At 59.8% G+C, this 13,680-nt stretch overlaps 1 protein-coding gene across 3 annotated transcripts in view; it reads left to right on the top strand.

The window, feature by feature from the left end:
* The window catches only part of GNAO1 (G protein subunit alpha o1), a 165,664-nt gene that overhangs the window by 137,681 nt on the left and 14,303 nt on the right, over nucleotides 1-13,680 (top strand). For 2 of the 3 annotated variants that reach the window (XM_045987871.1, XM_045987872.1), the window contains exons 4-6: nucleotides 1,885-2,045; nucleotides 6,929-7,057; nucleotides 8,908-9,037. In XM_045987871.1, the coding sequence (XP_045843827.1) occupies nucleotides 1,885-2,045; nucleotides 6,929-7,057; nucleotides 8,908-9,037 (420 nt within the window). Of the gene's footprint in view, nucleotides 1-1,884; nucleotides 2,046-6,928; nucleotides 7,058-8,907; nucleotides 9,038-12,809; nucleotides 12,964-13,680 lie in introns of all 3 variants that reach the window. The other variant, XM_045987870.1, reaches the window with a different exon arrangement.

The raw sequence follows: 13,680 nt of genomic DNA, 5'->3' as shown, positions 1-13,680 counted from the left end.
ATGGCCACAACAGTACAAAGAAACCTTCCCTAACTCGGTCACTTGCAGTAGCAATTATTTCTTCCCACGGGGCAGGAGTGCAGCTGGGGATCAGAGACCCCAAGGTGCCTCTGCTGTGCTCCGTGTGTCCCCCATCCTCTTGCTGGGATGGAGGGGGGAGCCCGGGTGCGTTCATGAGGATGGCTGAGGCCCTACAGGACAAGCGGGGTGGTGCAAGGCCTCAGAAGGGCAGGCTGAGGAACTTCCACATCCTTATATGGGCCGGAATGTGGCCCCCAGCCCCTCACAGTCAAGGACAAAGGAACTGTGTCCTGCATTCAGGGGGCAGAAATTGCAAAGATGGGAGGCGAAGGGCGTGTGGACCCAGACGGGCAGAGAGCCAGGCCCATTACTGCAGCCTCCCCCCAACCCCTCCAGGAGGCACTGTGTGTGTGTGTGTGTGTGTGTGTATGTGTGTGTGCTTTGTAGGCTGTGAAGTGCTGCTTGTGTGTGCAAGGTGCTGGGCCTGGGGAGGTCCTGTTACTGCTCCAGGAGCCCCTGCATCTCCAGAGACCACCGCCTTCCCCGTCTGGGATTACACGTCCGTGATCCATCATCTCTGAAGATGGGGACCCTGTGTGGTATCCCAGAGAAAGGGAAGGGGGAAGATGCCTGTTCGTTATGCCATGCTGTCCGTGCAAGGGCAACAGAGTGTCGGGCTTCTGGGGTACACTGGGGTACCCGTCAGACTGAGGAGGAGGGGAAGAGAGGCAGAGAGAGGAGAACTCCCTATCTCTCTATTCACCCTCTGCCTTTCCCTTGTTTAACCAGGACAGGTCCTCTCCGGCCCCCAGGGAGAGGTAGGCCACAGGTCAATGGCAAATAAGTAACTAAAAATTAATAAAATTAAGTTTTGAGGGCACCTGGGTGGCTCAGTTGGTTAAGCGACCGACTCTTGATTTTGGCTCAGATCACAATCTCAGGGTCATGGGATCAAGCCCTGCATCAGGCTCCTTACTCAGCGCAGAATCTGCTTGAGTTACTCTTTCTTCCCTCTGCCTCCCCGCTGCAAATAAATAAACAAAGTCTTTTTAAAAATTTTAAGTTTTAGGGGCCTGGGTGGTTCAGTGGGTTAAAGCCTGTGCCTTCGGCTCAGGTCGTGGTCCTGGGGTCCCAGGATGGAGCCCCGCATCAGACTCTCTGCTCGGTGGGGAGCCTGCTTCCTCCTCTCTCTTTGCCTGCCTCTCTGCCTACTTGTAATCTCTGCCTGTCAAATAAATAAACAAAATCTTTAAAAAAAAAAAAAATTAAGTTTTAGCTTTGGGCCAGCCGGGGGCCTACGCTCTTGACATTGAATATTGACATAACCGGAGAACCAGCCTCTTCATGCTTCATGCTCCGTCCCCCAAGGCACATGTCCCCTGGGGCCCAGGCCCTCAGCTACCCAGAATTCTCAAGTAACCAAAATGTCCCTCTCCCTGATTTGCCCAATTCCAAGGACTTTGCTCCACCTGGGTAAGAAGTAGAGAAAATTATAATAGTCGAAAACATTGATTTTTTTTTTTTCCAAAAAAATACTCTGCAAAACAGTTTTCGAAAGAGATGAAAGCGGGGCTGCCTTGGTTGAGCTGTTGGGTGGAGGACTGAGCCCTATCCACTCCCCTCCTGCCCACAGGAGACAATCAGGCTGCATGGGGCACGGTTGAAACTGCCACATTGAAAGTCGCCGTGCCAGACAGAAGGCCCCAATGGCTCTCATCCCCCAGACTGTGTCCACACTGTATCTAATGGCCCGCCTTTCCTGAGCAGGCCAAGGGCTGAGCCACGGTCCCGGTACTCTAGCCCGTGCCCAGCCAGGGCTGTGACCCCACCGGAGCCTCAAAGACCACCCCTGTCTCCTCACAGGCTGACGCCAAGATGGTGTGTGACGTGGTGAGTCGGATGGAAGACACCGAGCCCTTCTCTGCAGAACTGCTTTCCGCCATGATGCGGCTCTGGGGCGACTCAGGAATCCAGGAATGCTTCAACAGGTCTCGGGAGTATCAGCTCAACGATTCTGCCAAATAGTGAGTGTCTTGGGGCTAGAGTGGCCGCCGGCAGGCATGGAGGCCGGGCGTGGAGGCGGAGGTGGGCACGCAGGGAGGGGGCCTTGGCTGAGGTCAGAACTGCCGTGACGTGTTCTGCCACGGGTGTCAGGAAAGGTGTCTGGAAGGAGAGGGAAAGGGTTTCTCCTCGCACCCCCGGGGTAAGAGGCTGGGGAGGCCAAACACACAAGAGACAGCGAACAGTAGGGCTCCCCGAGGGCAGGGCCCTTCACCACCTTGCCCTGGACAGGGCCTGGCACTCCAGAAGGAAAGTCTATAGTCTAACAGCTTTTTCCCTCCAGAGAAGCCCTGACCCCGTAAGTACAAACCAAGAGCCATATGGGCAGAAAGTAATTGACATGATGCCATTTCTGTTTCGTTTTAGAGGAAATGAACGTTCCATTCCTCTATCTTTCAAACGAATATTTTAAATAAGACTAAGGAAATAATCAAACATATCCTTTGATAGTGCGTTATAACCAGATATGGGGAAGGAAAGGAGAAGAGAGAAGGGGGAGTGAAGGCGAGGGAAGAGGTCAGTGGAAGCCGGAGAGGCTGAAAGGGGGACAAACAAAAAGGGGGGGGGCAGAGAAAGTGGCCTGTGGGGGCTCTTCCTAAGCGTCCCTAAGGTTACATGCCCTTGTTCCTCAGAGCAGGGGCTCCACGCCCCGGGGAATGGCCTATCCGGGCTGCGGACAGGTCTTCTGTCCTGAAGACTTCGGGACCGCACCCCACTTTTGCAGTCTTGTGCCCAAGTTGTCAGTGGGAGCCTCTGGGTTTAAACCCACCGTCTTAGGATGTGTGTGCTCCACCACCGGTCTCATTCAGCCTCACCCCTGTTGCTCGACCACTCTGCCCCCAGGAGACATTTGGCAATGTCTGGAGACATTCCTGATTGTCCCCACTCGGGTGGTGGTGCTGGCATCTAGTGGACAGAGGCCAGGGATGCGGCTGAGCGTCCTACAGCGCATCAGACGGCCCTCTGTAGCAAGGAATCATCTGGACCAAAATGTCAGTAGTGCTGAGCCTGAGAAATTCTGGCCTATCCCCTGATGGTGTCGCAGAGGCAAGGGCCCAGAAAACGGCACTTGCTCACAGATGTTGGGCCATTTCCCTCGGTCACGATGACAGCTACTAAACTAGGGTCTTGAGTAAGGCCAGAGTGCCCCCCATTTCTGCACACCTAAACTGTCTACTGGGTGAATGCTAGGTTCTGGGAGTCCCAGGTGGTAGTGAGCCAGGCCCTGGGGCCCTGATGAGCACCCCAGGGGCACCTTCGTGGGCAGGGGTGTGAGCGTGGGGGTTTGTGCCCACAGCTGCCGGTGCACACTCAAGTCACTCCTCCAATGGCCCCAGGTAATCCCCCTGAGCCGTTCAGGGGTCAGGGGACGGCTTCCCCACCCCTGCTGGGCCCCAGTCCAGGGCCTTCCCACCCCCCCCCCACTCCCCTCAGGCCATCAAAGAGTGGTCTCCACTTAAATTGCTGTCCATTTAATTATAACCTGAATACACTGAAAAAAAATTTTTTTAACACTACAGAGAGGTATAAAATTAATAGTAAACTCCTTCTCCCAGGTCTGTCCCCTTCCAACTTGTAATTATTTCATCTCTCTGTCCCAGTGTTGTCCAGGAAAACCTGACCCTCCAGGCAGCCATAGTATTTAGTGGGCTCCACGATGGGATCGGAGTTCAGCTCACCTGCCCGCCTCCCATGTCTCTGCCCCACTTCCATGACCAGCTTCTTGCTAGTTAAGGGGTTACCTGTGGTTCTTCTGGCGGTTGCCTTTATAACGTTAAGTAAGAAGCTTGAGTCAATATTTGTCAACTCCCCACCAAGTCAGTTGAGGAAACCTGGCTCCTTCTCTCCATGTGTCTGTCTCTGGGACGGGGTCCCAGGACAGGCCAGGGCGGGAACCCACAGCAGTCAGGTAAGGAAGGGCCTTAAACCTTTCCTGGTTCAGGGTAGCTCTGTGACCCTGGTCTTAGCAGCCAGATCCCCTTTTCTGACAGAATCCTGAGTGCGATATACAAAACAGTTAACAGCGGATTTGTTGTGACAGAGAGAAAGAGAGAGAGCCCCATAGGGCTGACATGGGGCCCAATTCCAAGGGTTGGTGTGAGTGATTCCCCATGTCCCTCAGCCCAATCCCCTCATTTAACAGGTGAGGACACCAGGGCCCTGAGGGGACAGGGAGGTGGCCGGTGCTGCCAGGCTCCCTCCACCCAGGCCTCTGTGGATAGGGCTGGCTCTCTCTTTGGCCCTCCGGATGGTGCTGAGACAAGCCCCGGGAGCCCAGGAATCTGGGCCCGTCCCAGCAGGGGCTGCACAAGCTAGTTCCATGGTCTGGTTGGGCCTGTTTCTTCTCCTGCCCTCTCTCCGGATCCCATCCCTCGGGCTTTGCTCCTGCTCCCCGCAGAGATGGCTCAGGCTCTCGACCCCCTCCTTGTAGCACCCTCCTGTGTGCCCCCCTCCCCGCTTCCTGCCGGTGCCCTCTTCCAGTCCATGCTGAGGGCCTGGGTGAGCTTCTCCAGCCCCGTCCGCCTCCACTCCTCACGCGCCCCGACAAATCTCCCTCGTGTGGGGCCAGCCCAGCCCTCCCTCCTGCCTCCTCCCTGTCCATTCGGACATCTCAGCACTTCCCAAATGAATATGTGCCACCTGACTCCCAGCTCCTCCCTCCCCCAAACCCGCTCTGCCCCACTCTTCTTCCCACTAAGAGCAGCTTATACCACGAGGAGGTGGCTTTAATGGGCTCTGCCTCCCACTCCCGCCTCCCCCAGGCCCCAGCGTAGCGGCCTCTCACCGGCAGGGCTGCAGCAACCCCCAACAGGTGTCCTTTCTCCTCCCTCCTGATCTGCTCTCCGTACAGCAGCAGACTCGTTCCCATACTCTTCATCAGAACCTTCCAGAAGCTTCCCATCTCGCTCAGCGTGAAAGCCCAAGTGCCTGCAAGCTGCGCCCCACCCTTGCCTCCATCACCCCACTCCAGTCCCACACTCCCCCCTCCCGCCACAGAGGGGTGCTTCCCACCACACCACCCCTGCCCAGGGCCTGCATCCCAGGCCCCTCCGCCACCGCAGGCTGTCCTCTGTACCTTCAAGGGGAGGGGTTCACCCCTGCTCCCCCAGCCTCCACTCCAATGTCATCCTGCCTTCCCCAGCCCCCTCTGTCCAACAGCAGTGCTCCTCAGGCCTCCTCCTTACCGACTGCCTCCGTCTTTGCTTCTTACTTAACTGTTAGTTATCTCACACGCACATGTGCACACAAACGTGTAGGCTCTGGGGAGGTGGGGCCGGTACTGGTCGTATTCACTGTCTCATCCCAGCACCCAGGGCGATGGGGGGGTTGGGGAACAAATAGGTGCCTGTCCCACTTGCTCACCCTCCCCTCCCTTGACCATGTCCATGTGTGAGGCTCAGCAGCACAGAGAGACAGAGGGTCAGGTTTTCTGTCTAAAAGAGGTTTCCCCGGCTGGGACTGTGGGGGACCAGGGGGCCAAGGCCAGAGACTCCCCCGTCCTGGTGTCCAGCTGGAGACAACAGAACGAGGGTCATTTCAAAACCAGCAGAGGCAGTGGGAGTGGGGCAGGGAGTGAGGGGGGTGTGAGGGGTCATGCCCAGAGAGGTTAGGAGGATTGGGACAAGCTAGGAGGGGCTCCTCCAGGCTGAGCCCAGAGTCCAGACACTCCCAGGGGCCTGGTCGGGAGATGCCAAGGCAGCCAGAGCTCCCAGGTCCAGGCGGAAGAGCACAGGATCTGGAGTCAGGCACATCCAGGCTCAAATCCTAGCAGGGTCACTTTTCTAACTATGTGACTTCAGGCTTATGCCTCCTACCCCTGGGACTCCCTCATTCAGGTTTATTTCTTCAGGGAAAATCCTCACAAGGATTTGGGGGGGCCTGGATTATTGGTTTACCAGTGGGAACCCTCATTGCTGAAGGCGTTTCCCCGTTCAGCCCCATGAGCATCCTTGGGCGGAGAAACTGACCCCCACAGGTCCCAGGGCTAGTGCCAATGAAGGGTAGCCCCTCCACACGCAACCTGGGACCCCACATTGTCCTGGCACTTGGACCCTCCCCTGTGGGCTGTGTGCGGTTCTCCCCCAGCACAAGGGGTAGGTGGCCCAGCCAGCCCTGTGGGTCACTGCATCCTCCTTCAGGCCTGGCCCAACTCCCTGCTTCCTGGTTTTCCAGATCCCACCCCTGCTGTGGGTTCAAACCTAACCCCGAAGCCCTTCCGGCTGGATGGGTAAAGTGCAAAGACATGGTCTGTCTCCAGAGCCAGTGGTGACATGAAAAGAGAGCCCTGATGCCAAAGACATGGGTCCCATCCCCTGCCTGGCTGTGTCACCTCTGAGCCTCTCTTCCCAAGGACCAGTGCCCCGGTAGACTCTAAGCAAGTCTGGAAACACTGGCGGATGCCCAGAGGCCTCTGGAAAGCACTCGGGAGAACTGTTAGGGCATGGACCAGATGTCTGGGTTCAAGCCCTGGCTCCCAGCTGGGCAAGGTCCTTACCTTTGTTGATCCTCAGTTTTCTAATCTCTAAAACAGTTCATGTAATTCAGGGCAACTAAGGATGAAACATGATCACACATGCCAAGAGTCAAAGGTAACTGTTGGCCACTCTGTAAGAGTCTGACCTCTAAATGCACCGCCCCTGGCCCTGAGCAAGCAGCGCTTGGTCTGAGCTAGAGGCTCTTTGAGGATGTGAGAGCAGGACACAAGCTCCTCCCACTCTCTGCCCCTAGCCCCAGGGCAGTGGATGGTGGGGGGGGCGGGCGCCGTTGCTTCCACAGTCGGCCCCCAGGGGGCGCTGCCCGGGACTGGGCCGGCTTGTTCCAGGGCCCCGTGTGTTGCCCTCCCCAGCTACCTGGACAGCCTGGATCGGATCGGGGCCGCCGACTACCAGCCCACCGAGCAGGATATCCTCCGAACCAGGGTCAAAACCACTGGCATCGTAGAAACCCACTTCACATTCAAGAACCTCCACTTCAGGTGAGGCCCAGGGAGTTTCCCGAACCCTGGCGAGGGCACTGGGACAGATGGGAAACACCGGCCTCTCGGCCCCGTCTCGTCTGCCTTGGGGAGCTTTCTAGTTGGGACAGGCAGTTAGATACAAGAAGGACCTGCCTGTGTGTCTGTTTTCCACCAAGTTCAGGGGCCAGGACAACCAGGGAGGCTTCCTGGAAGAAGCTTTCTGGAGTGGGTCTCCAAGGAACAGGGAGGATTGGAGTGGACAGAGGAGCGGAGTCCTGTCCCTAGATGACTTCTGAGGAGGAGGAAGGCAAATCTCCTGGGTGGTCCCTTGAAGTCCTCCTTGTGGGAGGGGGAGGGAAGGAGGATGGATAGGCCCAAACTGTGTCTGTGAGACACCAAGAACCCGGATAATCTCAGAGCTAGAGGGGTCTTAGAGATCAGCTGACCCACCGTCTCTAGGTACATGTGGGGAAACCGAGGGCTGGGAGGAGCAAGGCTGTCCCCAAACACAGAACACAACTCAAGTCCAAGAGCTCAGAGCACCTCAGAACAGAAGCCTGAGGCAGGAAGCTGGACTTCTCAGGCCCTCCTGGAGAGTTGTATCCCCACCTGGGCTAACCTCCCTGTGCTGAGGCCTGAGAGACCCTGTCCTGCTCCCACCTACCTTCCAGATGTGGTTTCTGGGTGTCCATAAAGCAGGAGGAAAAGTCAGGGGGCAGGGACCACAGGCTGGTAGACCAATGTAAGGGCCTGCTTTGTGGCCGCCTGCTCTGCCGGAGGGCTGGACCCCACACTGCCCCCTTGGCCCCGTCCTGCTCTCACACAGACTGAGGGGGCTCAAGTTCTGTCTTGGGGGCCCTGGACCCAACAGGCAGCGCTGGACACCAGAGACTCCCCTGAATCCGGGGAGTGCAGCAATGGGCTGAGCGACCCCACAAGGTGTCTGTCACCTTCTGGTCTCCTCAGTGTCTCCAGCCCGCGCCTCTGGGCATAGGGAGGGGACCTGGGCTCAGGGCTGCCAGCAGGCAGAGGGTGAGAATAAGCATTGGGGAGGGTTCACAGAGGCCAGGGGCCATGCCGCTATATTTCAGATGCAGAAGCAGGAGCCACGAGAGGCGGTAGTAGGACAGGAACTCAGTCTACTTCTTTGCACAGAACTTACTGGCCTCTGCCCACAGGGGTTCTCCTCTGTCGGGAGGGCCTGCAAACTGGCTCGGAGCCCAGGCCTCCGAGGCGGTGGGTCTTTGCTCGGGGCATGAGGGTAGGAGACTGACCTCTTACCTCCAGGACGCGGTCACACCTGCCCACAGTCTCCTCTCACCACCCTCATGTGACGTGGGGGGTGGTGTCTAGAGGGACAGAGGTAGTAGCCCTTTGCCGGGGAGGCATGGTGTGGAGCAGGGGTGAGGCTTGTCTGTAGGCAGATCTGGGTCAGACCTTCGCTCTACCATACCAGCCTTCGCCAGGACCACGGGCCCTTCACAAGACCCTTGGTGCCTCCCTTTCCCTCCACATAACAGGCACTGATCCCTGACTACCTGACACCCCCAGGACCGGGGGTTTGCCCAGGCCACAGACACGACCGCACACGCCAAAGGCCAGCGACAGGTTATACGTTCTGCCCCGAGAGGAGAGCCTCACAGAAGCGATTATTGAGGGCCAGCTGAGGCGCCCCCTTTGTAAGATTCTCGAGGTGCAAGGGCAGGTCTCTGAGCCCCGACGTGGGCTCATCATGGGGCAGACGGCCCAGTCCGCCCATTGGCTGCTATGGCAGGGCGCCCCGGGAGGCTCGGGGCTTGACCAGGCACCCCCACACCTGCCTGGACCCCATCGCCCACCACTCACAGCTTCCCTGTCTCCCCTCCCAGGCTGTTCGACGTCGGGGGCCAGCGATCTGAACGCAAGAAGTGGATCCACTGCTTCGAGGACGTCACAGCCATTATCTTCTGCGTCGCACTCAGCGGCTACGACCAGGTGCTCCATGAAGACGAGACCACGGTGAGTGGCCCTGGGCCCGCCCGGCCTGTGGTGGCACGGAGAGACTCGGCCTCAGTGGCCCTGGGGGCTCCGGCGTGGGGCCAGCTGTGTTGGCTGGGGTTCCGCCGCTGGGGGCCAGGCCCGCTCCCTCCTGTGACCGGGGCCAGGCAGACGCCCCATGACGCGGCTGCAGGAGAGGCCGCTGTGGGCCATCAATGCCTCTTCGGTAAACGCAGCAGAGGCCCAGAAGCCGCCAGGCCAGAACCGAATAAAGCCAGTCAGTCCTAAAAGAAATCAAGGTGCAGCCAAGCAAGAATGTATGTGAGACAGAAATAGCCGGGGTCTCAGGCCCGACAGCCTGTCCCCAGCACCGGCTGGGCTGCGGCCAGAGGCGCTGCGTGGGACTGGCAGGGGGAACGCGTGGGGCGCAGGGCCCCTCCTCAGAGGAGGTCGGCCACGCTGGCCTCAAAGCGAGGCCCTCAGCTGGAGGGAGGTGCGGCCTTTCTCTGGGCCTGGTCCCGGCGGCTCGCTCTCTGCCTTGGCTACTGCTATCTGCCGGAGTGGGGTAACCGTAGTACTTGGTCTCGGGGCCGCCGGCGACGCGTTGAGAGAATGCGCGTGAAACCGTCGGAACCGCGGAGCTGGGGGTTGCGCTGTCGCCGGCGACTGTGCCTGTGTGTGTCGGGTGTGGCGTCCACTGAGCGGCAGGCCCGTCTACGGAGCCTGCAAGGGAAGCTGGGTGTCGGCGCGATGCACCTGCGGGGTCCCTGGAGACGAGCCCGTGGCACCTGCAGGGGGTCACAGGGTCCTGGCTGTGAGGTCAGCCCCATCTGTGGAACGCACGTGCAGACCCTGGGCCCCAGCCTCTCAGAGTCAGCGCTGAGGTCATGAAGGCGTGTGTCGTCACGGTAGGCCCTGAGCAAGGTGGTCTCTCGGGGTCTGTCCCGTCTCAGTCCTGGCCTGCTGGTCCCGCAGGCTTTCTGGGCACATCTGGTGGGCTGCGGGTTGGGGTGCTGCGCTGTGGGGAGGGACTGGCACAGGGATGAGGTTTTCGGCAGACTGGGACCGGAGCGGCCAGCAGGGGGTCAAAGGGGCCGGCGGTGAACCCAATGCTGGTCTTCCTTGTCCTTCCTCTTTTGGGGCCAGCTGCACCCCTGAGTTGGGTTCCAGCAAAGACCCTGAGCCCTGCCTTGTCTAGGGGTGAGGCTCCTAGGGCCTTGGCAGGGAACTCGTTCTGGTAGTGCAGTCACTGTCAGTGGCCTGGGCCGGCTGCGGCATCTCGGATCCCTGGAGCCGGGTGGTGGGTAGAGGCCTGCGCTGGGCTGTGCTGGGACCCGGACTCACCGGCCGCACCCACTATGCATCCCTGCCCAGGGACGGCCCTGGCACTTCTCTCACTGTTCCGCCGGTTAACTCTGTGGTTTTGAAGCTGCTCCTCACCGACAGTGGCATCCACCACATGGTCTGGGCTCCACTCGGTTCATCTTTCCTCCCTCCAAAGCCCGGGAGTAAGAAGCAGGGCTGGGCTAGCATCGTGTCTATAACCCACGGGTTGCAAAGAAAGCAGAGGGCAGGAGGGCCCCACTCCCTCAATTCGCCTCTCCCCTGTGACCTGCCCTCCCTGGTCTGTGCGCAGCTTAAACCTTGAGTCCCAGGCTCCACAGCCGTGGGGCAGGGCCTCTCACTCACCTCTGGAGCACCGGGTCGAAGCAAAGGGACATCCGTGTGGGTCTGGCAGCCACGGGGCCCCAAGCTCCTTGGCCCTCAGTCACCCATGTACGTGGTCTGGTTAGGTGCCAGGCCTTGTGCTCGCACAGCCCTCCCCGTCCAGCCCGGCCAGCCCTCCGGAAGCTCCTCGCCAGCCCCATCACTGCGTGTGCACACCTCCTGGGGAGCACACCCCACGGGCCCCGCCGCCTCCTTCTCTTGCCTTTACTGTCCCGCTTCCACCCTCTCTCGTCTTCCTGCCCCATTTTCCCGGCCCCTGTTGCACAAGGGCTGAAGCACAGGACCTTGGGGAAGCCAAGGCCAGGAGCAGGCTTTTCCTGGAGCCCTTTCCACCCAGAAGCAGCCGTCGGTGCCCCCTGGGAAGAGCGAGTGGGCTTCGCCGCATGACAGCCACTCACAAAGGCAACTCATTGCCGTGGGGACAGCAAGAACAATAATACCACTGCGAGAAAGAGCTCAGCAAACATCTGTGTGTCCAGGACACGGCCGCACTGGGCAGTTGAGGAGCCACACAGCGCTGGTGCAGAGCCGGGCGTGGCCCTGCCACTGGGTGAGCGTGGGCAGCCTCTCCCTTCGTCCTTCGCAAAATGGCTACGGTGGCCGAGCAGCCTTGTGGGCAGCGGAGAGGCCCGTCAGACTCTGCACTCAGGAGCCGTCCGCAGTCGGGCTGCTCCGTCCCAGCGTGTGGTGAAAAGACAAGCTGTGGGACATGGACACTCTGCCCCGGGAGGCAAAAGCAAGACCCTGCTGACCCATCGTTTGTCCTCAGACTTCCTCCATGGTCAGCCCACACATCCCTCCTGGACTGGGGCAGGAGTGGGGCCTGCTGGGACAGAGGAGTCTACAGACAGCTCCTGGAGCCTGGCCGGGGGTCCTGGGGGCCTCGGGGCTGCCCCCCACCCCCGCCAGCCAGCCACCCCGCCCACTGCACCCTGGCAGCCCGAGGGTTTCATCCTGTCCTCATACCCCAGGCCGGTGGCTCCAGCGGCCCTGGGCCTCGGCCTTCCACCGCTTCTTCAGGCCACTATCGTCACCGCCTCCTGCAGGGCCTTCACTGGCCAAACCAAGGCCAAAACCATGTGCAGATTCTGGGAGACGCTCCAAGCTGGGCAGGTATGAAGCGCCTCCCTCCAACAGAAACCATCAGTTAAGAGTTGAAAGCACCAGGTTGTCAGGGACCCCCGGGTGACTTGCTGTGACGGCCTGCCCCGCCCACTCCCGCCTCCCACCCTCGCCGTCCTTGTCCTCTGCCAGCCTGTGTGGGGGGCCTCAGGATGGGCTGCCCTTGACTTCCCAGACCCGAGACTGGTGGAACCAGTATTTCTGTTTTTTTTTTCCTCTTGCTTTTCCTCCTGCATTCTGGGTTTTTATCTTCTTTTCTGTGTTAATCTGTTTTGCTGGGCTTCTTCTTGGGGTTCTTCTGGCCACTCTACTGAGAAACCAGCCCCAACAACAAGGCCACCCAGAGTGGCCGCCGGCCTAGCCACGGCCCAGCCAACCAACCAGAGCCCCCGACTGCACCAAGGCCACAGCAAGATCACCCCCCAGACGCTGTCCCCTGGTGTCTGCTTCCAACTCTGGATTAATTCGAGGATCTCTTCGTCCTCGGTTAATGTTTCCCAAAGGAATGCGTGCACCCTCCCACCCCCGCTGGTGAAACTGAATGAGACCTCGGTAGAGAACTCTGCATGGCCCGTGGTTCGGTGTAGACGTGCTGGATGGTGGTGCTGCCCCTGCCCCCGCGTGCATGGTGCATGTCCTCTCCATGAGCTGGAGCCCCTCCAGGGGACTTGGCTGCTCCACCCCAGGGCGGCCTTCCGCAGGGGTGGGGGCATGGGCAGCGTTCCCCGCCCTGCCCGCCCTGCTCTGCCCCCCAGCCTGCCTGCGTGTGGAATGAAGTGAGGAGCGTGTCCGTCTGTCCCGTGGGGCCTCCCGTCTCCGTCCCTCGGTGGCACGGTCAGCCGTGTCAGAGGGCCCTTCCTTTGCTTGGTGTGCTGTCGGCGGCCGCGGACAGTCGGGGCCCCGGGCACTGCCAGCCCTCACCTGCCTCTCCGCTCTGTTGCAGAACCGCATGCACGAGTCCCTGAAGCTTTTCGACAGCATCTGCAACAACAAATGGTTCACAGACACGTCCGTCATCCTGTTCCTTAACAAGAAGGACATATTTGAAGAGAAGATCAAGAAGTCCCCGCTCACCATCTGCTTCCCCGAATACACAGGTAGAGAGTCCCCGTCCTGGCAGCAACAGCCGGAGCCTGCGCAGCTGCTTCCTGAGGGAGCCACCCCTTGGCCGAGCCCAGTGGGCCTTCACCGTGCTCCCGGAGGCACTGGGCTCTTCGAGGAAGGCTCCAGAAGAGAACAAAGACGCTTCCCCAGCCCCCTGCCGTCCCTGTGAATGTGCTGTCAGGAGGCAGGCCAAGCGGTCAGGGAAGGCCGGCTGGAGCCCCGGTTCCCTCTGGGAGCCTTGGCTTGGCCATCTGGAAACACAGATTATCGGGGAGGTGACCGCGCCAGGATGATAAAGGGCTTAGAAGCAGGGGCTTCAAGTCAGGCAGCCTGAGGGTCCTGCCCAGCTCTGCCGCTCAGAGCAGGTCACGTAATCCCTGGGATTCTGCCGCCCTCCCTCAGGACTCAGAGTGAGCCAGTGAGCAGGGAGAACTTAGCGTGCAGCTGGCACATAGTAGGAACTCACAAACACATGCTGGGCCTGTTGTCGCGGTGCCTGTAACTAACAAGCCCTGTAGCAGCCCCTCCCGTATGGGCTCCTACACGCGGCGAGTGACCATGGGCGATGACAGGGCTTCTCGAGCAGCAGAGACCCTGAGCTCTGTGCAGAGGGGCTGAGGAGGTCAGAGCCACCGCTGATACCATTGCCATGGTTGACCCAGCTGCGGGATATACGGGCAACTGGGGAGGACAGCCTGACCAGGGCCCCA

Source organism: Meles meles, chromosome 19 (assembly GCF_922984935.1).
Source record: "Meles meles chromosome 19, mMelMel3.1 paternal haplotype, whole genome shotgun sequence".
Taxonomy (NCBI): Eukaryota; Metazoa; Chordata; class Mammalia; order Carnivora; family Mustelidae; genus Meles; species Meles meles.
This window is presented reverse-complemented; position numbering and strand designations above follow the sequence as displayed.